Genomic DNA, 24,776 nt, shown 5'->3' with positions numbered 1-24,776 from the left:
ATACTGTGTGTTCCAAACAGAAGAGGACTCTGGATTTAAGATACCACCCTTTAAAAAAAAAAAAAAGGTGAAAATTAGGTTATACCTGTATCTATCCCCAAAGGGAGACTGAATCTTAGACAACCCTCCCATTTCTAACATCAAAGAACGTGGGGAAAACCCAGTCTTGGGTTCAGGTAGATACAGGTAGATACAGTATCTTAAATCAATCAATGAAATTATGCAGAGAGGCCCCCCCCCCGGCAGGGCCCTGCCCAGCCCTTGTGGCCCACAACCGCCTCAGAATGGCAGCTGGGACATGAGCAGCATGTCTACTAGAGAGGCGAGTAGGTTGGCCTCTCACTCCTGTCCTCACTGACTACGCCCTGAGCAGCACATAAAGAGCCCAGGACAGCAACCCCCAGACACTCAAAACAGCCCATCCAGCAGATGCTGGCCCCCAAAGCATCAGACAAGACGACCCTTCTCGACTGCAGAGCCAGCGCCAACCCTGAGCCATTTTTGGAAGGGCGGTATAGAAATCGAACTAACAACAACAACAACGGAATAGAACTGCCCAATGGAAGCAACATCAAGAACCTGGAAGAGAAAGAACATTAAAAATACTTGGGCATTCTCCAGGCTGATAACATCGCACACACTGAAGTTAAAAGAAAAATTGGAAGTGAATATTATTTTTTTTACATCAGGAGAGTTAGAAAAATCCTCAAGTCCAAACTCAATGGCGGGAACACCATACAAGCCATAAACACCTGGGCTATACCTGTTATCAGATACACTACAGGAATAATAGACTGGACCCAGGCAGAGCTAGAGACGCTGGATCGTAAGACCAGGAAAATAATGACCATCAATCATGCTCTGCACCCCCGCAGTGATGTCGATAGGCTCTACCTCCCTCGCAGCTCAGGTGGAAGAGGAATGCTGCAAGTCCATCAAACAGTAGAGGAGGAGAAAAGAGGCCTTGAAGAATATATCAAGGACAATGAAGAAGATGCACTTCAAATGGTCAATAACGCGAAACTATTCAACACCAATGAAACAAAGCAGGCCTACAAGAAAGAACAAGTCAAGAACCGAGCAGAAAAATGGAAAAATAAGCCCCTGCATGGTCAATATTTGCACAATATAAGTGGAAAATCAGACATCACCAAGACCTGGCAATGGCTTAAGAATGGCAACTTGAAGAAAGAAACAGAGGGTTTAATACTGGCTGCGCAAGAACAGGCGCTAAGAACAAATGCAATAAGAGTCAAAGTCGAAAAGTCAACAACAAACAGCAAGTGCCGCCCTTGTAAAGAAGCAGATGAAACCGTGGACCACCTCATCAGCTGTTGTAAAAAGATCGCACAGACAGACTACAAACAAAGGCATGACAAGGTAGCAGGGATGATACACTGGAACATCTGCAAAAAATACAAGCTACCTGTAGCCAAAAACTGGTGGGACCATAAAATTGAAAAAGTGGTAGAAAACGAAGATGCAAAAATATTATGGGACTTCCGACTACAAACAGACAAACATCTGCCGCACAAGACACCAGATATAACTGTAGTCGAGAAGAAAGAAAAACAAGTTAAAATAATCGACATAGCCATACCAGGGGATAGCAGACTAGAAGAAAAAGAAATAGAAAAAATCACCAAATACAAAGATCTACAAATGGAAATTGAAAGGCTGTGGCAGAAGAAGACCCAAATAATCCCAGTGGTCATTGGCGCCCTGGGTGCAGTTCCAAAAGACCTTGAAGAGCACCTCAACACCATAGGGGCCACAGAAATCACCATCAGCCAATGACAAAAAGCAGCTTTACTGGGAACAGCCTGTATTTTGCGACGATATCTATAATGACAAACAGTATTGACGATAAAATCCAGCCATCCCAGGTCCTTGGGAAGGACTCGATGTCTGGATAAAACAAACCAGTCAATAACACCTGTCTGACTGTGTAAACAAGAAATAATAATAACAACAACCCTTTCCACTGATTCCCTAATTCCACAAGATCTTTGTTCTGAGAGCAAAAGGGAAAGCCACGTCCTGGCCTATAGCACTTAGCAATAGCAATAGCACTTACATTTATATACCGCTCTATAGCCGGAGCTCTCTAAGCGGTTTACAATGATTTAGCATATTGCCCCCAACATTCTGGGTACTCATTCTGGGTACTATCCCTGTGGCATGTCCAGAGTCACCTGCCCGTGGGAGCTCCAGACACCCCCTCCTTGCCTGCTTTCTGCAGAGTGGCTCCTGCCTCTTGGGCTGCACCCCCAAGAACAAAAGCAAGCAGGGGCCGTCTGCCCCGCTCCCGCCAGGGCCCCTCAGGAGGGCCCGCTGTCTGCCTGCCGTCACCGTCTGGCACAGGAGCACACTGGCCATGCAGAGGAACTTGGGGAAAGCTCTCCCAGGGTGCTTCCAGGAGTGGCTGCAGCCGCTGCCCCCTCCCTGGCCTAGAGAGGGGAGAGCTGGGCCCACAAGGAAGGTCGCCCAGCGGAGGGTGAAGTGCCCCTGGCCAGAACGCTGCCCTCTCTGGAATTGCTGTGGGTCGCACAGCCGCCACAGGCAGGCAAGTCCTGCGGGGGAGAAGGGGCAGCTGCCTCCCTCCAGCGGGGAAGGGAGAAGGCCGTGGGAGCCCCGGACAGCGAGGCTAGGCAGGAGTGGCTCCAGCGGACCAGGCACCCCACGCAGCAGGACTCTGCTCTGAGTGCCACCTGCCTCAAGCAAGCCGGCCCAGGTCTGGGCCTCGGAGGGTCGGAAGGCTCACCAGGCCCAGCTGTGGGGCCAGCACAGTCTTGGCTGCACGGACTGGCAGCAGCTCTCCAGAGTTCCAAGCAGAGGAGGGTCTTTCCCACCCAAGCTGGAGATGCTGCCGGGGGCAGAGGCTGGGCCCTTCTGCATGCACAGGACCTCCTCCGGCACGGAGCCACGCCCCTATCTGTTCTCCCACCCAGCAGGGAGCAGCCTTGTTGGGCAGGGGATTCGGCCTCTTGCTCAGGGGCCCCCGTGCCCGGGGCCAGCCCTTCCCGCCGCTTCAGCCGGCTCGCTTACCTGTTCTTGTTCTCCAGCTCCGCAATCAGCTGCCTCTGCTGCTTGTTGGCATCAAAGTTGAACCCCAGGTCAGTCGGTGGCCGTGGCTGGCGAGAGCAAGAGACACACCAGGTTAAGGCACACAGATGCTGCACCGCTGGGATGGAACGTACACACAATACACACACACACACACACGCACACAAAGAGGCACGCCATTAGGCAGAAGCACTGCATGGCTCCAGACAGCCTGCACATGGCCAGGAGGGAGGGCACCAAAGGTTTCAGGGAAGGCTGCCGGGTGTCTGTGCTTTGGGGGCAGCCCTTCCAGTGGGGCCAGGGGGACTTTTACAAGCCTAGGAGCAGGGAAACTTCGGTCGGAAGGACAGAATGCAAGAAAGGACAGAGGCAGGAGCCCTGAAGACCTTCTCTGGTGCCAGCCTTGGTATGAACCAACTGGGCCTGCCTCGGGATGCTCCTAGGAGAGGACCAGCCTCCTGCCTGGGGGTGGGTGGGTGGGGGGTCCCTGGTCTCTCTCTGGAACTCCACCCCGGGCCTGCTCTCAGGAGTGGCGAGCGGTGAACGGTGGCTCATAAGTAACGTTGCTCATCTGTTTCAGTGGTGCTGAATCCTGACAAACCGAGTCCAGATCCCTTCACAACCGGTAGGCCTGTAAAACCCGCAATCCCTGTTGCCCTAGCCTTGGCCCTTGCGTTCACGCACACACATCCACTTAAACCTCCCTGCGTCTCTCTGCTTACGCTTGCCCTCCTCACAGGCTGGGGGGCTTCAGGGGGCCACCAGGCACAAGCAAAACCCCACGGCATCAGGAGAGGCAGCTGGGCGAGAGAGAGAGAGCGGGCACCCCCCCCTCCAAGGCCACGTGGCCAGGAGAGAGGCACATCAACAAGGCTCAGCACACCCCTCACTGAAGTGGCAGAAGTGGACAGAAATAGACAGAAGTGGCTATTGGCAGCCATAAGCGGCAAGGCAAGGAGCGGTCAGGGCAACGGGGGTGGGGGTGGGTTGTGCTGCCAGCGTCACAGGGGGTGCCCCACGGGAGAAGCAGGCAGGCCGAGGAGGCCCATCACGAGGCAACGGCGAGCCACAGGGGAGACTCCTGGCATGAAAGGGGCCTTGCTGGTCTCACCAAGGGCAAGACCACCCACGTCTACTATTTGGTGGGGGAGCAGGAGCAGGTAGATGGCCAGGTCCCCAAAAGCCGTAGTCTGGGGAACTGGGGGAGCGGAGCAAGGCAGTCCGCATGGCGACCTGCAGAGACAGGAACAGAGCTTGCACAGATGACCTGGCCTGGGCGGCAGCACCTTCTCCGGACATGACGGGGCCCCCTCGGCCAGAGAGATGCCTTGGGGGCCCCGAGAGTCAGGCACCTGGCCCTGGCTGCTAACGGCCCTGTTTCCAGGCACACATGCTTGCCTGCTGCTGGTGACAGAAGGGAAGGCTGAATGTTCCATCATCTCAAGGGTTATTTCTTCCGTTCCACTCATATCCCACCTGCCTCCCATCACGGGAAGCACGGTGGGGCATTCGGGGTTCCTAACCAGTCTCCCATACAGGCTCTGGCCGGACTCAGACCTGCTTAGCTCCCGCAAGGGGCCTGCCTCCGGTGCCTCCAGACCTGGGCCTGGGAGCAGGCAGCCAGCGGGGCCCACTGAGGCAACTTTTCGGCACAGTCTGCATGCTGCACTGCTATACTGTTTGCAAATGGCAAACCAGCTTGATTTTATTTTCAAGAAAGGGAGGAGGAACATGACACAAGCACCGAGGATGCCTTCAGCTCTGACCACGCTGGGCCACACAAAGCTTGCCTTTCCCGCCTGCCAGGGAGCAGCTGCAGCAACAGGCCTGGGACCTGCCATGGACCCTAAGCCGTCAGCGGCACTTTCTGCCCCACCCAGAACAAGGAGAGGACATTTGTGCATGCCAGCCACACAGGCCTCCAGTGGAAGCCACAAGGAAACTGGCGGGGGGGCGGGGGAGATCTTGATTAGTGCAAGGAAAGGGCCTTGGCAGCCACCTTCAGCCATCTGAAGGGCTGTCGTCACGCAGGAGGGCAGGACTAGGAGCACGGGGTCGACATGACAAGGAAGCCGATTCCAGACTCCGGGCGTGAGGAGGAACATCCTAAGTGTCAAGAGCCGCTGGACAGCGGGACAGCCTGCCTCACGCTTCGGGGTGGGCTCTCCTTTGCTGGAAGTTTCCAAACAGAGGCTAAGCTCCTTCCTGGGTGCCCCTCTGCAGCAGGACGTCACCCGTGGGCAGTGGGGGTCCACCTGCCCACTGACTTCAGGCCAGCATCGGATGGCGTCTTTGCAGAGGAGAAGACCAGAAAGAGGCAGAAAGGGAAGGGCAGATTCCCAGGCCCAAATGGACACCACCAAGGCAACCACAAAGATGTGCTTGGCCTTCTTCTAGGAAGAATCTGCCTCTTGCCCTTGGCTCGAGTTTGCCAGCTCTCGGGGGCGGGGTGAGCCCCTGGATGGCGAAACAGATACAGAACTGCCAGCAAGGCATCCGACTCGTTACGGTAACCCTGCCCCCAGCGAGGGTGAACTGGAGTGCACCTTGGCCATTTTAATGGCGGGGAGGGATCCAGCAGAGTTGACGGTACCCAGAAAGGCTCCTCCTGAATAGCCCCAGCATCCTCCCACACTGTCAGCACATCTGCTCAGGGAAGACCTCCTAGGACTCTCTGCTGGGCCCAGTTCCTGGTTGCCTGAAAAAGGATATTGTGGAGCTGGAAAAGGTGTGGAAATAGGCACCCAAAATGACCAGAGGGCTGGAGCGACTTCCCTAGGAGGAAAGGCTACAACGTCTGGGCCTTTTTAGTTTAGAAAGGTGATAGGTAAGTGGGGTGGGGGGACATGAGAGAGGTGTATAAAATTATGCAGGGTGTGGGCTCAAGTGGAGAGGGAGCAGTTTTTCTCCCTCTCTCGTAATATTAGAAGCCAGGGTCATCTGCTGAAGCTAAAGGCTACGACATTTGGGACAGACAACAAGGAGGGCTGCTTGACACCATGTGTAGTTAAACGATGGAATCCGTGGCCAGTGGGTGTGGATGATGGCCACCCATCTAGAGGGGCTTAAAAGGGGATTCGACAAATCCGTGGAGGACAGGGCTATGCTGGACTAGATGGGCCTTTGGCCTGATCCAGCAGGGCTTTCCCTTCTATTCTTAAGACAGCAGCACACAGAGACAGTTGTGCAGACATGGCTTTACACACACACACACACACACACACACACACACACACACACACACACACACACACACACTCTGCATGGCCGATCCACACGCGCTCGCTTCACATCATCAGCAGAAGCTGCTGCCACATTGTGGGGTGTGGCGTGTGACTCTTGCTTGGGGCTTCCTGGTCCGAGAGGACGGCCGGGGGGGGGCGGCCTTTCTGGAGCTGGCATTTGGCACCCCAGAAGAGCAGCCATGGGGTCCGGTGCCCAGAGAGGGCCAGTGCCTGGCTTACCGCATTTCCAACTTCAGCGGCCAACCTGGCAGCGTAGCGGGCGATAAGCCTGTGCTCCTCATCCAGTCTGCTGGGGCTGTCCAGGACGCTGAGGGGGGAGAGAGAAGCAACAGGTGCCAGTCACCGTGTTGAGCTGCAGCAGCACAGCACCCCCGGCCAGGGAGCCAGCGCTCGTGCCATGCCATGCAGGATGGGAGCCGCGTGGCTTGGGCAAGCGCCCTCCCCCGTCCGCCTCAGTTCCACAGCCGCACACGGGGGGGGGGGGGCGCCGAGGAGGTGACTTTGATGCCAGAGGGTTGGTTTTTTGTGGGGTTTTTTTGCAGGGGCAAATCCAAAGTTGTGCAGAACTGGCCAAGGAGTGGTGCTGGCAGCCCCAAGACCCAAGCCAACTGTCCTTGGGTGGCTGCAGAAGAGAGAAAAGCAGCCGGCCCGGAAGAGGGTCAGTCACTGTGTCGGGTGGTGACCCCCCAGGCCCCGACTCTCTCTCTCATATGGGCCCCAATCCAAGCTCCTGCCTTTGTCTGGTGGGGATCCACAGACACCTAATGAATACATGGGTGGCAGAAAAGCTGAATAAACTGCTTTAAAATGGAAGTGGTGAGAGGAATTAAACCAAAGTAGTCAGGACCCTCAACAGCTGTGATCTGACTGGGCTCTATTGCAGCACAACAACAGGAACCGGGAGGTGTGCCCAAGTGCCAAGCAAGAGTTAAGCTGACCCTCTGGCCAGAGGAACTCACTGCGAGGGACAACCCATTGTCCGAAAAAGAAAAAGAAAAAGGGTGGGGTGGGGGCAGAATTTGCCACTTGAAATGATGGACTAGCCAAGCATCCTGTTCTATGAAAAGTGGCCTTCACCAAACGTGGCCTCAGCGGATGGAACAAGAAATCTGTAGCTTCTGTTGCTGCAGATGGACACGGCCTCCTCTCTGGCAATGAGACCACGAAGACCCACCGGGAGGCTGCTGCACCCCACTTCCTTTGTGGGAGGAAGGATGTGCCCTGGCTGTCTGGGGGGTGTTCATCACACACCAACTTCCATTGGGTGCGGGGGGTGGGTGGGGGCTTATTTAAGAAGCTGCTCATAGCCTTAGGGATGGAGAGAGAAAGGAGCATTGGGCTGACCGAGAAGGGTGCTTTCCCCCCTGTGTCTGGAGCTCATCACTGATGGGTTGTATACTGAGCATGCTCGTGAGACAGGACTGTGAATTTGCAGGGTAACTTCCCGCCACCAGGAAGCGCCCATGTCCCAGTTCCGAGACTGTAGCAAAGAGCAGCCCTTGGGAGGAGAGAGCCATCGGGGCAGTCGGTAAGGTGAGAGAGAAGAAACGCAGTCGGAAGAAAGTCAGAAGACAAGCCATACAACTTGGAAAGACACAGAAGAGCAAGACTACCACTGTGAGCCCTAGGCGCTGACTCCTCCCAAAACAAAGGACACTCCCAACTCATGAAGAAGTTGGAGGTACCGCCATATCTGTGCAAATAAAGAACATGTACATCCGGGCAGGCATGATGAGCTCCCGACACCGGGAAAAAGAACCCTTCACGGTTAAGTCCAATGTCCCTCCCCCCCCCCGTGCTGGAGAGCATCATTGATGGGACACGCCCAAGCGACACGGATGTGGGAGGGGGGTGTACTAGACGACTGGTTTGAGCACCCTTTGCCCAAAGGCCACCCGTGGTGCCAAAAAGGAAGAAACCTTGTAATGACATATAAGGGGAGCAATGGAGGACCAAGTTGCAGCCTTGCAGATATCAGAAAGCGGAGTGTGTGACGAGAAAGCTGCAGAGAGGAGAGCTGGTCTTGTGGTCGCAAGCATGACTTGTCCCCTTAGCTAAGCAGGGTCCACCCTGGTTGCATCTGAATGGGAGACCACATGTGAGCACTGTAAGATATTCCCCTCAGGGGATGGAGCCGCTCTGGGAAGAGCAGAAGGTTTCCAGTTCCCTCCCTGGCAGCAGCTCCAAGATAGGGCTGAGAGAGGTTCCTGCCTGCAACCTTGGAGAAGCCGCTGCCAGTCTGTGTAGACAACACCAAGCTAGATAGACCAATGGTCTGACTCAGTCTATGGCAGCTTCCTGTGTAGGTTGAGGTGCTGCAAATTGAGCATGCTGTGATTCTGCCTGGAATGGGAAGGTTACACGTTTTATAGGTAAGCCTGATGCATTCCTTGATCCAGTGGGACAGGGACACTTTTGTGACCCAGGGAGGACGGACGGAATGCCATAAAAAGAGAGTCTGATCTGTGGTACTCTGCCATGCGTCTAATTTAGATATGTTGGGCTCTGCAAATGTCGAGCTTATGCCACGTCTTTTCCTTGTGGTGAACTGGAGAAGGGCAGAAGGAGGGGAACACCATGTCTTGAGAACAGTGAAAGGTAGAGTAGACTTTAGGCAAGAAGGTGGGGTCCAATTTGAGTACCACTGCATCCGGTTGAAAGAAACACACAGCTCCTTGCAAACGGAGAGGGCACCAAGCTCTGAAACTCTGCAAGCAGACATGATAGCCACTAGAAAGAGGACTTAGTAGGAAAGAAGCTTCAGGTTAATGGAAGATCAGGGTTCAAAGCGTGGCTGGGTGAGAGCATTCAGGACCTTATTCAGGTTCCAGGAGGGAAACCTCTGGATAGGTGGAGGTGCCAGATTAGATGCCCTCTTGAGGAACCTAGAGATATTCATTCATTCATTCATTCATTCATTCATTCATTCATTCATTCATCCATCCATTCGATTTCTATACAGCCCTTCCAAAAATGGCTCAGGGCGGTTTACATAGAGAAATAATAAATAAATAAGATGGATCCCTGTCCCCAAAGGGCTCACAATCTAAAAAGAAACACAAGATAGACACCAGCTTTAACCGTCACTGGAGGTCCTGTGTTGGGGGTGGATAGGGCCAGTTACTCTCCCCCCTGCTAAATAAAGAGAATCACCACATTAAAAGGTGCCTCTTTGCCAAGCTAGCAGGGGTCATAGCAGGGGTTAGCAGTTAGATATGAGAGTGGAGTGAAGAGGTTTTAGGATCAGAAATATTAAGGACAGAGGCAAGAGCAGAAGGTTGCTGCTTAAGGGTATTGGGTCGCAGACGGAGGTCCATGTCAGCTTGGAGGAAGGAGAGGATGTCTGCTACCCCGGAAGAGAGGGGATTCAAACACTTCCCGTGAGCCCATATGGAGAAGGCTGCCCTAGTGGCCTAATACTTCCTTTGAGTGGAGGGGCAACGGGATGCCAAAATTGTGTCCTGGATTGAATGGGAGTAGCCCTTGTTAGCTAGTCTTGAGCATTCAACATCCAAGCGCAAAGTTGGAGCCATTCTGGTTTGGGATGTAGGACAGGCCCTTGAGAGAGAAGATCCTTCTGCAGAGGCAGGCGCCACAGAGGACAGAACAAGAAGTTGACCAGATCGGAAAACCAAGGTCTTCTGGGCCAATGAGGTGCTACAAGAATTTCCTGTGCGCGTTCCATTATCATTTTCCTGATGACCTTGGTGATGATGGCTGTTGGTGGGAAGGAGTACAGGAGGGCACAAGTTCAAGTGTATGCGAGGGTGTCGGTTGCTTCCACCCGGTGAGACTGGAATCGGAAGAAGAAGCGTGGGAGCTGGTGATAGAAGGGGGATGCGAATAGGTCCACTAGGGGATCACCTAGGTGAGCAGTGATCCGTCTGAAAACGTCAGGATGGAGTATCCACTCTGCTGAGTCCACCACTTGTCACTTGTCTGCCTGATCGTTCTCTACGCCACTGAGGTGTTCAGCAGGGATGAAGAGAAGGTAAGTCTCCGCCCACAGGAAGAGGTGGTCAGTGCTGCCTTATCAATTTATATGGGCTTTTGTTATAATGTTGTCAGTCTGGACCAAGACGTGACTCCCCTAGAGGAGGTAATGGAATTCTAGGAGTGCAAGTTTGGCTAACCTGAGTTCCAGCCAGTTGATGTTTCTCTTTTGCTCTGCTGTTGACCATGTGCCCTGAACTGGGTGAACTTGGCAAAGTGCTCCCTAGCCTGTCAGGCTGGTGTCTGTTGTGACGATGGTCTGTTAACAGAATGGAAGCCCTTTGGTAATGACCGGAGAAAACTGCCTCCTGAAGGACTGCTGCACCTTCTTGGGGAGCAAGATCTGACAGCGGGTGCCAGACATAATGGCTTCCTGATGGGGAAGCAGTAGCCATTGCAGAGGGCAAGAGTGCCACCTGGACCAGGGGGTACATTCCATGTACCGCCCTGAGCCATTTTTGGAAGGGCAGTATATAAATTTAATAAAGAAAGAAAGAAAGAAAGAAAGAAAGAAAGAAAGAAAGAAAGAAAGAAAGTAGGCCATCATGGATCCCAGGACCTGTGAGAGGAGCATCGGGTTGGCTGATGGGGCATGAAGAAGTGGACAGAGAAGCGAGGCCAGTTTGGTTTGTCTTTCCTCTGGGAGAGAAACTGAAGCCTGTGCTGTGTTGAGGAGTGCCCTCAAATGCTGTAGAGTTCACGTGGTGCGGAAATGACTCCTTTCCCTGTTCATGATGAAGCCATGGTCCTTGAGGCACTGCAGGGAACAGTGTACAGCTAGTTTCGCCTGATGGAAAGAAGAAACTCGGATGAGAAGGTCGTCCAAATATAGATGGATGTACACGCCCTGCAGGCGGAGGTGCACTATTAGAGTGATCATGACCTTCGTGAAGACTCTGGGAGCAGACAACAGACCGAAAGAAAGGGCTGTTGTACGTGATGATGGTTGTTGTATGTGAACTGCAGGTACCTTCTGTGTTGGGGCAGAATAGGGATGTGAAGGTATGCTTCTGATAGGTCCACTGAGGCTAGTTAATCATCTGGGTGAAAGGCCTCTCTGGTGGTATGGAGGGACTCCATCCTGAACTTCTTTTTCCTGATGAACTTGTTCAAGCGTTTGAGGTCCAATACTGCCCTCCAGGACCCATCTTTCCTCGGTACCAGAAATAAGAGACAGTAAACAGTAAATATTTCTGTGAATATTTCTGTTCGATAGCCCGAATATGAAGATGACGAATAGCCTGGATCATCAGCTGATGTTTGTCTGGTTTTGTGGACTCGGGGGGAGACCATGAATGAATCTGGTGGAGGAAGCATGAAGTCTAAGTAACAGTCGTAAGAAACTGTGTCTATGACCCATTGGTCCTGGGTCATAGAGAGAAGGAGCCTGCCCCCTACCTGCCCTGACTACCTGATTGTGGAGTGGGGTTGAAGGCATGGAAACCGTGGGCTCTTGACTGACCTTGGGACTTGTTCTTCCATTGGAAGTGTCCTGTGACTCTAAGGTTGGTATTACGGAAGTCCATGGTCTGGGTGGAAGGGTTTCCTTGAAACTACCTATGGGAATGAAAGGAAGGAGGAAGAGGGAGTGTGAAAGGACCTGCGGGAGCCCCTATCTGTTGAGGGCATGGCCTTCTTTTCCCCCCTGGTCTCCACCAGTACAGGCTCCAAGGTTGGACCAAAGATGTGAGTGGCTATGAAGGAAGATGAAGTTAGTGCCAGTTTTGACTTGGCGTCAACCTGCCATGACTTTAGCCAGAAGGATCGGCTCACAGCTACTTTGGATGCCATCGCCCTAGAGGCCTGTTGAATACAATCCAGGGTAGAGTCTGCCGTAAGCACAGCTGCCTTTGCCAGTTTGACATTTTCTGGAGGAATTAGGGCTATAAGTGCCTTCGCCCAGAGAATAGAGCCCCTGGAAAAATGGAATTAGTCTTTGCGGCTTTGATGACCGCCGCAGCCACCTCATGGGCCTTCTTAAGAAGTGAGTCACATTTTCTGTCCTCTGATACCTTGAGCAGTTCTTTAACTTCAGTCTTAAGGATAGACCCCAAGACCATTTGTGCCACAGGAGCATCAATGCGGGGAATGGCAAGGACGGAGGAAACTTCCTGGGGTAACTGCCCACCAGCCTGGATGAAGCAGGTTGTTGCCACTCAGCTAGCATGACCTTACGAAACAAGGCAGGAAAGGGAACAGTGGCTACAGGGGAAGAAAAAGAAGGGGAAACATTTTGATCCAGATCAGGTGACGTTTGGGCAGTCTCAACAGGGGCTATGTCGTTAATAGCTCTTTTAGCATTAGATAACACCTCAACGTCAGCAGACGAGAAAAGGCGGGAAGATATAGGTGACTGTTGAACCACTTCTTCCCCTGATAGCTCTCCCTCTTCCTTATCCAACTCATCTGGATGGAGCAGAAGTGATGAGTTGGGATTGGAATCAGAGTCTGACACACGAATGCTGGGCCTACCCTGGGGCCTGGACAGAGTCGGGTTAGCAACTAGGAGTTTAGGGGCAGGGGAAGATCATGTTGGTGGGGCTACAGGAGGCATAGGAGGTGGAGGTAAAACCAGGAGGGGTAGTAAGGTGAAGGTAGCACAGGGAGAGCAGGGGGAGGGAAAGTGGAGATATGGAAGGTTGAGGTCTGGGGCGCCGGCGGAAGAGACTCAGAGGAAGAAGAATGGGAGACTCTGAGTCTACGCCTGATGCCCAATATTCTATTAATGAAGCGTCCATGCTCAGAAGGTGAGATAGCATTCCTCCTGGGGCTGGAGTCAGGTGAGGAGGAAGAAAAGTGTTTCGTGGGAGGTCTGGGTCTAATCAGCAAGGCCAGGACCTTTGGAGCTGGGTTCTGCGGAGGTTTGCTCTGTAAGTCCAGGGTGTTACGAAGGGCAGTGCCACCTTCACCCAAAAATTTCCTCAACCAATTCGCCACATCAGGAGGGATAGTAGGGGCCGGCCCCTGAGGAGGCGAGATGGGATTACTCACAGGCGTCGGATGGACTGGAGCATTGTTCCCGGAGCCTCCCTGTGGAATAGAGTCCAGTGGATTTGTTGGATTCCTCTGGAGAGGGACTGCCGCTCCCAGGGAAGAAGGCTGCACTGGCTCCAGTGGGACGCTTGGAATTGGTGCCCAAAACTCTTCGCCCATCAGGATTGGGTCCAGTATGGTGGGACAGTGCGGACCAGCCGGTTCCCCCTCAGCACCTAATACCACTGGTGTTGGGGTAAGAGAAGCCAAGGGTTTGCCCAAAGGGCGCTGGTCGCCTGCTCCATTCTTGCCGCACTTGGAGGAGCCATTTTTAAAACATGGCTTAGTTCTACGGCAAACATCTTTGATCAAAAGGCACTTGCTCAGGCGCACGGACGATGGCGGCTTCTTCTTTTTCTTTTTAAGCAGTTTGGAAGGCTCCTTGAGACATTTTGTCTTTTTGTGGCTTTTCTAGGAGCCTGGGCTATAGCCGATGGGGCCACCGCCTCTCCGAGGGGAGGGGGGCCAGGGTTGAGGAGGAGACGCCGATCTAGCCTGAATGGGCAAAGTCAGCGTGTTTGTTATGGCAGCAAAGGGGGCCTTCGGAGACGGAACCCCTAAGGAGCTCCTCCGCGTGGGCTAATTCCAGGAGTGGGGAGCGCTCAGCAAGAAAGGGTTAGAAAAATTACAAGAAACAAACAAGCTAAAGCCAAATCAAGCCGGATGGAAAGTAAAAAGGGATTCAGAATCTGAAGCAGAAAAGTCCGAAGGCAGCACCTTGCACAGTCTAAAGAATGGGAAGCAAAGACAAGACAGCCCACGGAAACAAGGAAGAACTAGCCGGAAGGGAAAAGCAAAGTTCCGAGGTCAGAGAGCTCCCTCCGTGACCCGCAATCTCGAGCAAGACTGGACCGGAATTGGGACAGGGGCGCCTCCTGGTGGCAGGAAGTTACTTGCAAGTTCACAGTCCTGTCTCCCGAGCATGCTCAGTATACAACCCATCAATTATGAGCTCCTGCACACGGGGTGGGGTAGGGAATTACTCTGTCCAATAAATAAGTGAGAGCAGAAGGCTCTCTAATTGCCAATTAGAGCCCCAAGTGCCCGGAGAAAGGGGCAGGGCCAGGGGGCTCAACTCAGTACTTGTCTGAAAATTTCAAGGAAGGTTTCCAGAATGCAGGAGAATGGAATTAGTCTTGCCACCTGCTAAGTTTCCTTGCTGCATCTGTGCTCCCGTTGCTGGGGGTGGGGGGATGTTAAACACATCAGCACAGCCCCCCCCCCGCAACTACTACAACAACAACAACAACAAAGCGACTCCCTCCCATCCTGGAGCCGGCATCTTGATGGGTTGGTCCCGAACTCACCCGGTTTAGAGGGAAGACTCTGCCTCAGTGTGGCCTGATGCCCGCAACAGCCTCCGCTGGGACATGATGGCTGAACAGGCTCAAAACTGTTCAGCATCCCGGGACACCTGAAGGCATTTTGGCACTTCTCCAAAATTCCCAGTAAGTGATTTCCAAAAAACCAATTGTACCTTGTCCTAATGAGTCGGGGGGGGGGGGGGTAGCAAAGGAGGTGCCACTTCCTCTGCCTCCTGGCAGCTCCGGTTGCTCCTCTCTCTCTCTCTTCACTTGAGAGCCATTCTGCCTGCAGGCTGGTCAACTGCACAGCTCTACCTGACAAATGGCCAGCCTGCAGGCAGCGTGGCTCTTGGGGCGGCGGGAAGAGCGGATGGGGGGAGCAACCTGAGCTGCCTCCTTCGGTGCTCCCTCCGCTCATGAGGACGAGTGGCTTCTGCCGAAAAGGGAAATCCAACCTGGTTATTTGGGGAGTGAAACCCCTTTTCAAGTCATGGAGCAGGCCCAGGGCCCCCCCGGAATGCCATCCATCTTGTCCAGAGAAAGAGACTGGCCAGGATCCCACCCCGCAGACCACAGGCCTACCACTAACCGTGCGCCACTCTGCAGCCGGCTCACGTAGGCTGCGATCAGGGCGTGCTCATCGCTGAGCCGAGCGGAGGGGAGCGGGCTGTACGGCAACCTAGTCGTGATGGAAGCAAAGGGAGCAAAACACAACAGAAATCAAGATGAAGCCATGTGATGCAGAGGGGGCGAAATGGGGCACATGCAAATGGAAAACGGTTACAAGGGACAATTAAAACAAGTCAACTTAAAAAGTACAAAACGTGGAAGGAAAACTTAAAGGCACAGGGAGCTCCAGGAGGGGTCTGCCTATCACAACGGAAGAGCTGACCCTCCACCCTACCACTCTGTCCCCCAAACTGCCCTCCAGCCAGCAATCAGAGCGCTTCGCTTTGGGAAGGCAAGACTGCTGCGCACGGAATGGAGAGGAGCCCCGGGGTCAGCAGCCCGGACAACCTGTCCAGCACACAAGGGCCCGGGTCTCGTCTGTGCACCTGAAAGGGAGGCAGGCACCGGCCGAGCTGCCGCCTCTTTCTCTTTGCATGTTGGGCCATGGCGGAGCTGGCTGCCAGAAACCCGGGAAGGCACGCAATGGCCAGCAGCAGCAGCAGCAGCAGCATTGCTGTCGAAGCCCTTGCCAGAGCCCGGCTCTTCCTCCAGGCCTGAGCAGCCAGCCTTTCCCAATTACTTTTATGGGGCGTGAATACTGACCCAGGCCACCTCTGACCCCCAATAATGCCGAAGTCATTACACCTCCCAGCTGACTTGAATGGCCACATGTGGCGCCTGATGAGCCTGCCGTAAAACGGGGCTTAGCAGCCGTGAAAAGGCGTTCCATGGAGCCAGCCCGGAGGTCCAGGGGAAGGGTCCTGTGGCGCCGCAGAGGGAGGCCGAGCCAGTCAGGGGCCAGAAGGGCCGCCCTGGGCAACCCCAAAGAGAAGGAGCACCCTGTATGGAAGGCTCCCCCCATGGGGACACCAGCAGGGACCCACTTCCCTCCCCCGGACTCCAGGCCCAAGAGGGAAATGGGAGGAGGCGCTTCCAGAACGGGAGCAGCTGAGAAGGCAAAGGTGAAAGAACACCAAGAAGAACCAATGAGGAGGAGGAGGAGGAGGAGGAAGGGGGTGGCCTGGGGCCGGCAGAGAGATGTGGGGCTCTGGCAGGAGAGGGAGGGGCAGCAGGGCGCAAGAGGCAGAGCCCAAGAGAAGCTCCCAGCAGCACCGGTGGCACCATCAGGCTGCCTTCCTCCAAAGGCCACACATTCACTGCCGTTCTAGTCAGGTCAGCACTGGTGGCTGCCCTGGATTAACCATGCCAGGACCCCCATTTCCCCCAGAGGTCCCAACCCCACCCCGACCCCTTCGTCCGCTTGCACCTAGGCCTGGATCTGGCTGGCTGCCAAACAGTCCTCTTTGCTTCGGTCCAGTTGCATTTGGGGAGACAAGAGGTTGTGTGTGTGTGTGTGTGTGTGTGTGTGTGTGTGTGTGTGTGAATTGGAAGCAGGGAGGTGAGAGCTGCCCTCTTCCTATACTTATGCACCACTTTGCCCACGAAACAAAGTGGTGAACAAGCAGTATATAATACAATAAAATATCATAAAATGCAAAGACAGATAAAGCCATTTAAAAACACACATACTTGAAAAAGGACAGAGGGAGGGAGGGAGGGAGCTCACAGCAGCCAGCTAAAGACAAGTCCAAAAAACTCTAACCAAACATCGCAGGCTGGCCTGAACAGAAACGCTTTGGCATCCCTGCAAAAGGCGAGGAGGCCCAGGCCACTGCTGTCAACGCAGCCCCGAGCAGAAGCTCTCCTGAAGACCCTGCCATTCAAGAGCGCTCCCAGGGGAGAAGGCAGTCCCTTCCGGTACCCGGACCCAAACCGCTGAGGGCTCTAAAGGTGACCAACCTCTTGAGACATCCCTGGAAACAAAACGGGAGACCTGCGCTCTGCGACCCACCTGCAGTTTTGCTGCTGCATGCAGAGCTAACAGAAGTCTCCAGACGCTTTTCAAGGTAGCCCCACAGAGAGCTGGTTGCAGTGGTCAGGCCTGATAGAACCAGGGCATGGGTAATGCTGCGGGCCAGATCCACTGCTTCCAGGAACAGGCATGGCTGGGGCACTGGCCAAAGCCGTGCATGGGCACGCCTGCCCCCAGCTGCCACCTGGGCTTCCAGGAGCAAAGCTGGACCCAGGCACGCTCCCGAACGGCACGCCTGGCCCTGCAAGGAAAGCATGACCCTGTCCAAAAGAAGCGACACCCAGACTGACCACAAGCACCTCACTCTGGCCTGAGGGGCTGAAATTCCACCATGTCCTTGCTCCATCCTCCGCTGTCCTTTGATTTCCCACTGCTTCGTCAGTCGCAGTTGGAAAAGAGAGACCGACTCGAGTGTCATGTGCATACTGGTGACAACCCAGACCAAATTGCCCAAGGACCTCTCCCAGTGGCTTCATGGAGAAATCACACGATAAAGTGGGGAGGATAGAACTGTGGGGGATCCCCCAGTCTAACCACCATGGGGCTGAGAATCACTCTCCCTCCCATCGCCACCTGGAACCAACCCATCAGGCAGGACCACGACCACTACACTGGCCAAGTCACATCCTGAGCAAGCAGCCCAGAAGGCTACCCTGGCTGACGAAAGCAAAAGCCTCAGCTGGCCATTGACTAAAATGAAGAGACTGATCGATCGACTGATTGGCAAAAGCCACTGAGGGGCCCAGTAGAACCAACAGGGACGCATTCTCTCTGTCTAGGTCCCTGCGTAAGTCACCAGCCAAGGTGGCCACAGAAGTTTCAGTCCCAAACACAGGACAGAAGGCAGGCAGGGATGGATCTAGACGATCGGTTTCATCCAGAACCCCCTGGAATAGGGTTGCCACCATCCTCAAGTAGCTTGGCCCACACAGTAAGACTGAGACTGGTCCGGGACGGGGTGCACAGAGAATTTCTTTGAGAGAGGCCTGACTCCCTCTCCCCTCAAGGAGGATGGAGCTGCTCCCTCCTCTAGAGAGGCTCCTACGACCCCTTCTGTGAGGCCAGCCCAAGCCAGGCCAACCAGCCCCGGACTGGCCGCTCCCCAGTCTGTTTGTGAAGAGCAGAACCGGCTAGCCGGCACCCTGAGGAGGACTCAGCCGGCCTGTGCAAGCAGGGCCCAAATGACCCACTCGGGGCTCCTTCCTGAGGGTCCGTATTCCTGCCGCCCCCCGAGGAAGAGGGGCTGTCTTTGCTGAGGGGTGCCAATGGGCCCCAGGCGGCCACGCTAAGCCTTCCTGATCCTGGGCAAAGGCTGAAATCTTTGGACCCAGAGAGCACCTTGCTTCTCAACCTGCAGCTTCAGCAAAGTTCTCATGGAGATTGCAAGCCTGCTGATCAGCTGCAAGCTGCATGCAGCGGAGCTCACGGGACTGGATGCTCCCCCACACAGAGTGAGAGAGGGTCAGGGAGACGGGGCTGACCGAGGCGCTGCGGCCCTGACAAGCTAGTTCTCTCAGCACAGGGACGTTTCTCATATGGCAATGGAACAGTCCCAGGACAAGCCCACCACCACCACCACCACCACCATGGAGAACTAGGCCTCAGGGAAGAGGCAATGTCTGGAAAGGCAAAGATCTCGGCTCTGCTGAAAGAGCTCCCATGGCTCTGGCAGAAACCTCTGGGGCGGGGCGGTTGCCCTCCCCTCCTGGCAGTTCCCAGCCACCCCCAGTCCTTGGATGCAGGGACCTTCCTGGTTCTCCCAAAATCTATGGCCAGCTGGTAGAAGCCACCCAAGGGATGGAGGAAAGGGGTGAGCCCAAGCTGGCCGGGAGGCCCCCGTCCCACTCTGTGGCAGCAGCAGATGATCGGGGGGGGAGCAGATTCTAGCTGGGGAGGCAAATGCACCCACCCTGGCTGCCCCCCCAGTCACCACCACACCCCTTTCCCATCAGCCAGACCCCCCATCAGTGTGTGTGTGGGGGGGGTTATGCAGGCAGGCTGAGCATGAGCCCAGCAGGCGGAAGGGCTCTCCTGCGTCACCAATTGGCGGCTTCTCTGATCCGTAGCAACACACAGCCAGCCTTGCCTTTTATTTACAGACGGGCATTATACGAAACATGCCCCTCTTCTGTCTCGGGGAGGGGGGGGGACACCTGTCTATGGCTGCCTGTGAGCGGAGGAGGGGGAGGGGGAGGGGCATCGAGGGCCACACGGGAAGGAGGGCAGCTGTGGCTGGGGAGCTGCAAGCCCCTGCCTCGGAGAAGCGGGAGCCCGTGCTGGCTCCAGGGATTCGGCTCCTGCAAGGGGGGCACACGGGCCCCCTGCCTCTCACCTGCAGGCCCTGCTGCTGCTGCTGCTGCTGCTGCGTCTGCACCGCCAAGCCGCCTGGGCTCTTGCTCCTTGCAAGCAGCTGACAACCCGGCAAGGGCACTGCTGCTGAAGCCTGGCATGCGCGGCTCGGGCAAGAGGCTCCTCTGCCGGGAGAACGCCCACCCCTCTCGCTGCGCAGCTGACCCAGTTCTGTCGCCCCCGTTCTGTCTGCAGACTCACAGGCTGCCCAGGAGAGCCCCCCCCCTCCACTCCGAGCTCCAGGCCCCAGCCGGGGCCCCCCTCTGGCTCTGGAGGGATGTGGCCCGCGGCTCTGGAGGGGAGGGAGGGGTCAGCGGAGGCACATGCTAGCCCCCGGGGTGGCCATGCTTGCCACGCCCCTGGCTCAAGCCACCCAGGAGGGCAGGGAAGGCTGGTCCGTGGAGGCACGGTCCAAGCTGGGCTCCAGGAGGGCCCCCCCCTCTATACCAGCCTCCCAGGGTTCTATTTCCAATGTCGGCTGGAAGGAAACCAGGATCCTTGGACCCGTCTGAAGGGACCAAACGTGGCTCCTTCTAACCAGCTTGCCTGGCATACCCTGAGCTCTGTAAGCTGCTTCCTAGCTTGGGCAGGATCCCCAGGGAAGGCTGGGTCAGGGGATAAGCAGCACCCTCAAGGCCGGGCTGAAGGCAGTGGAAACGGAGCGCCCCCCCCCCTTCCAGCGCCCTCCTCCTCCACTGGCTCCAGTTCTGCTCTCTGCCTCTGCCCCTCCTTTGGGACAGAAGATGCCAGCTCAGCGCAATCCACAGACAGGAATCCCTAAAGGCTCCCTCTGGTTGCACACAAGGAGAAAGCTCCCATCATCCCCAGTCACAGTGCATTGCAGGCCAGTCACATCTGGAGTCCTGCAGCTGAGGAGCCCCTGCCCCAGAGTGGCCGCAGCAAAGCCCACCCCCCCCACGCACACACACACGCCGCGCATGCCTACCTTTTCGTTGGCGTTGGAGCTCCGGAGGACGTGTGGGTAGCCAGGGCATCATTCATGTTGGCGAGGGGCCGGGAAGGGCTGCAACAGAAAGCACGGAGAGAACGTGGCAGCGTCAGTCTGCCCAATGCGTACGTAAATTAGACGCAACACACAGCCCAGAGGCAGAAGCAAAACCGACGACACTCTTGCAGGCCCTTCCTCCCTGCCCCCCCCCGGCCCCGACCGCTGCCCCCTAGCCCAGGCGGAGACGCGTCCTTGCCACTCCAGGCTGGGGCTGAGCGGTTCCGGCTGCTGCGAGAGAGTGCCAGAGCATCACCCCCCCACACCCCTTGGAGAATGAAAGGGGTGCATCTGGCAGGGTGGGGAGCAGAACGCCCCAACTCCGGAGAAGGTGCTACTCCAGGAACTGTGCCTCCACAGCAGGGAAGCGGAACCCCTTGGTGGAGAAGATCCCGGGCTCCTCTCTGGACCCTCGTGGCCCTTGCTGCTGCTGCCAAAGAGCCCCCCGCCCTGTCCGCTCACAAGAGCCCTTCTCAAGAAACGCAGGGTCACAGAAGCCGGGAGGGAATCCGGTTGGCTCTCAGGACCAGTACGCCGGAGTCTCCCTGTCACTTGGGGGATTCTGGGCATCCCAAGAGCAAGCACGAGCCCTTCTGACGCTGCCAGACCACCCAAGGAGACGCTTGCAGATGCACTCTGGCCAGGGAAGTTGCGGGAGATGGGCCCGGCTGGCGCTTTGTGGGGACCTGGCCAGTGGTGCAAGGACAGCAGCCAGCTGAGTGGCCCCCCTGCTCTGCTGCGGAAGGAGGCCATAAGGGTGCCCTCCCTGCTTCTTCCCAGCAACCTAAGGGAGACGCAACACACTGCTGGCCACGGGAGCACCTTCACCACAAGGCCTTTGCCTCTTGTAGGGCATATGCTGGTCCCCTGCAGGCTGGACTACTGCCATGCACTCTATGTGGGGCTGCCTTTTTATGTAGTCCGGAAACTGCAGTTGGTTCAGAATGCGGCAGCCAGGTTGGTCTCTGGGTTATCTTGGAGAGATCGCAGCACTCCTGTCTTAGAAGATCTACACTGGCGGCTGATAAGTTTCTGGGCAAAATGCAAGGTCTTGGTTATAACCTATCAAGCCCTAAACAGCTTGGGCCCTGGGTACTTAAGAGAGCGCTGTCTTTGCCATGAGCCCCATTGCCTGTTGAGATCATCCAGAGAGGTCCCTCTGCAGTTGCCATCAACTCGTCTGGTGGCTACTCAGTGACGGGCCTTTTCTGTTGCCACCCAAGACTCTGGCTGTGCTCCCTGCTGAAATAAGAGCCTCCACCTCTCTGGCAGCTGTTAAGAAGTCTCTAAGGACACATTTATGCTTTTTAGATTGTGAACTTGTGTACGGGGCAGCATAGAAACTTGTTACACACTCGCATGCGCTTTTAAATTAGAATTGTGGGTTTAAGTTGTTTCGATTTCTGTTTTGTTTGTTTCATATTGCTATAATAAACCACCCAGAGATGTACGTTTGGGGTGGATACAAATGAAGAAAACCACAGCCGGGAAGGCCTGCGTGGCGGATAAGAAGGCAGGCCAAAGGCAGCCCAGCTTTTAAGGAGGGGCGTGGAGGGGCAGCCGAGTGCCTCAGACCCCAGCGCTGCTCTCCAGGGCCGCAGAAGAGACTCCCCTGCCGAGGCCGGCGCACACAGGCACCCCGGCCCCAGTGGCAGCCGGGGCCACCAGCTGGCCTTGGGCTTCTTCAGAGCTCCTGGGAGGGAACTGCAAGCACAGCCCCCGAGCAGCCTCCAGGCCTGTGTCAAGGAGTCTGCCTGGCAGAGCAGAGCCAAGCGCGCAGCAGCCATGCAAGGGAGGCCTCTGGCGGTGTGTGCCGAGGGCGCCCAGCTCCCTGCTGGCAAACTCAGAGGCTCCCCTGCACCCTCAGCCCCCACCTGGCCAATCACAGCCCCGCCCCGCCGGCACCCCCTCCTGGGGCAGCAGCCAGGTCTGTGCAAACAGGACCAGCTAGGCGGGGCACTCAGAGCGGCCCCGCCCTGCCCGTCTCTCCAGGAGGGAGACCCTCCCCTGGTGCCCAGCACAGGCAGCGCCACCGACGCGGGGCAAGCTCCAGGTGTCCCCTGCAGCCGGGCTTGGGCTGCACCTCCCTCTCCCCCCCCCTGCTGCTGTCATTTAGCACAGACCACTGGCCTGTCAGGGAGGGCAGCCCTCTCTCGACTCCCTACCCAGGGGGCTTCAGAAGCAGCCTCGTACCAAGTCAGGGCGTCCGGCGGTGGTGGCAGCTCTCCAAGGTTTCAGCCTGGGGGGTCTCTCCCAGCCCCACGGGCCAGGGACTGGACGGGGGGCCCTCCGCAGGCAAGGCAAGGCAGGGCTCGGCCACTGAGCGCTCGTCCTTCCTTGGACCAGTGTCTTTTGCTTCAGTAACTGCAGGCCCTACACTTCCTCGCTCCAGCGTGAGAGAGAGAGCTCAGCCCAACTGGCTGCCCCATCCCCGAATGCCCCTGGCTCAGAGGCCTGCGCCCCCAGGCCCCCTTCAACGTGGGCTGCTTCTGGGGGCAGTGAAAGAACGACGCGAGATTGTGTCCAGAGACCCCCCCCCAGGGATGGGGGCAGGAGGCCGCTGGGCAGGCCTCTCCTTCAGCCTAGCCACCCTCACAGGGTCAGCGGTGGCTAGCAGGAGTCACCAAGGCAGGCAGGCAGCCTGAGGGAGGAGGGCAATGAGGAAGCACCCCCCCACACACACACACACCCACACCCACAGAGGCTGCCTATGATGGCAGGACGGTGCTGCGGTGTCTTCAGCTGCCCGCTTTGAGCAGGCGACTCGCTAGGCTGGGCCCTGATCCCAGGCTCATTCCCGCGGGGTCTACAACGACCGGTGCGCTCAGATTTCTCTTGAAGTCTCCGCTGAGCCTAATGACGGGCGAGGCAAACCGAAGCGTGACCAGGAGCTCTGCCGGCTGCTCTCTGCCATATCAGCAGCAGCACTCACCAGCCACCCGCTGGCCTGGGAACTGCCCCGCCCGGGCCCGGGCCGCTGTTGAGGCAACCCAGCCAGAGTCGGGCTGCCCGGGGGGGGCGGGGAGGAGAGGCCTCCGCCTGTACCTTGCAGAGATGCCCAGGAGGGGGGACGTCACCCGCTGGTGGTGCCGCCGCTTGTCACGCAGGGCGGCTGGGATCCCCCACTCCACCCCCTGCAAGGTCCAGAAGCCGAGCCCTGGGTCCTCGGGCAGCCCGAATCCCAAGAATGCAGCCCCTGCAGCTGCGCTCTGGCAAGACGGCTCAGCCGCAGCCTGCCTTGTGCAACCCCTGCGGGGGGGGGAGGTGGGGCTCTGCACAGGAGTCGTCGCTGGCTCAGTGGTCCGTCCCGCCCCAGGGGGGGCGGGGAGGGGGGACCAAGCGAGCTCCCCTCCAGGAGGCCGCTAGCTGCTGCCTCTGCTTGGCATCCCCAGGACTTTTTCCAGGGTGGGGGCAGCAGCGGCTTCTCCCAAGGAGCCAGCCACAGCAGTCATGGCAGCTGGAAGCCGCACGCAGCCGCTGGCCTCAGCTCCAGTGACAACGCCTGACCCACAGCCAGCCCACTGAGCACCCTCGGCTGGCTTCTGCCCCAGGTTAGGGGCTCAACCTGCCCGCTGCAGCTCCCTGTCCACAAGCCCAGCCCAAAGGAGGTGCCACACCGGCCAGCTTGTCTCCCCAGCCACAACCAGCCCCTTTGCCCAGCCAGGCTGCTCCCTCCGTTTTGATCCATTCACTTCACACACACACAGTCAGATTCAAGCATTATGATGCTGGGCGGTGGGGCCCCTGCCGGGATGCGGCCCCCAATGGCCCCGGGGACGGCTGGCTGGCTTGACGCAGACCGGAGCTCTTGGCGCCCTCCCCTGCAACCACACCACAGCATGGAGCCCAGCAAGAGGCTGGCCTGGCAAGGCCTGCTCAGACCTTACGCTGCCCGTGTGGACAGGTGTCTGCACACATGGCTGCCCGTGTGCCCATTTTAAAAGGAAACCTGGGTAAAGGCCGGGTTCCGACAGGAAGTATACGATTGGGCCTGCGCTGAACAGAAGGCGAGCAAAGTGCCTACGGATCTGCACATGCACACACGGTACACAGACGGCCTGTGGGCTGAACACATCAGACCCAGGTTGCAGCGCTAGGAGGATCTGGAAAAGCGCAAGCAGCCATTGCACAAAGGCAGAGCGGAAACGCTGCCCATCTGGCCATGCACAGGGGACCGAGAAGGCACCAGGCTTCGATATCGGAGGGGCCATGACCGGGCCCCAACTGGTTTGCTTAGG

General features: G+C 56.6%; 1 protein-coding gene across 8 annotated transcripts in view; it reads right to left on the bottom strand.

The window, feature by feature from the left end:
• The window catches only part of DTNB (dystrobrevin beta), a 134,358-nt gene that overhangs the window by 37,412 nt on the left and 72,170 nt on the right, over positions 1-24,776 (bottom strand). For 4 of the 8 annotated variants that reach the window (XM_053250483.1, XM_053250498.1, XM_053250492.1 and 1 more), the window contains 4 exons: positions 20,479-20,556; positions 15,231-15,320; positions 6,531-6,618; positions 3,049-3,134 (listed from right to left, as the gene is read on the bottom strand). In XM_053250483.1, coding sequence (XP_053106458.1) covers positions 3,049-3,134; positions 6,531-6,618; positions 15,231-15,320; positions 20,479-20,556 — 342 coding nt within the window. Of the gene's footprint in view, positions 1-3,048; positions 3,135-6,530; positions 6,619-15,230; positions 15,321-20,478; positions 20,557-24,776 lie in introns of those variants that run through there. The other 4 variants (XM_053250507.1, XM_053250515.1, XR_008307256.1 and 1 more) reach the window with 3 other exon arrangements.

The sequence above is a fragment of the Hemicordylus capensis genome, chromosome 1 (assembly GCF_027244095.1).
Source record: "Hemicordylus capensis ecotype Gifberg chromosome 1, rHemCap1.1.pri, whole genome shotgun sequence".
NCBI lineage: Eukaryota > Metazoa > Chordata > Lepidosauria > Squamata > Cordylidae > Hemicordylus > Hemicordylus capensis.
Note: the sequence above shows the minus strand (reverse complement) of the source record. Positions and strands in the feature narration are given on the sequence as shown.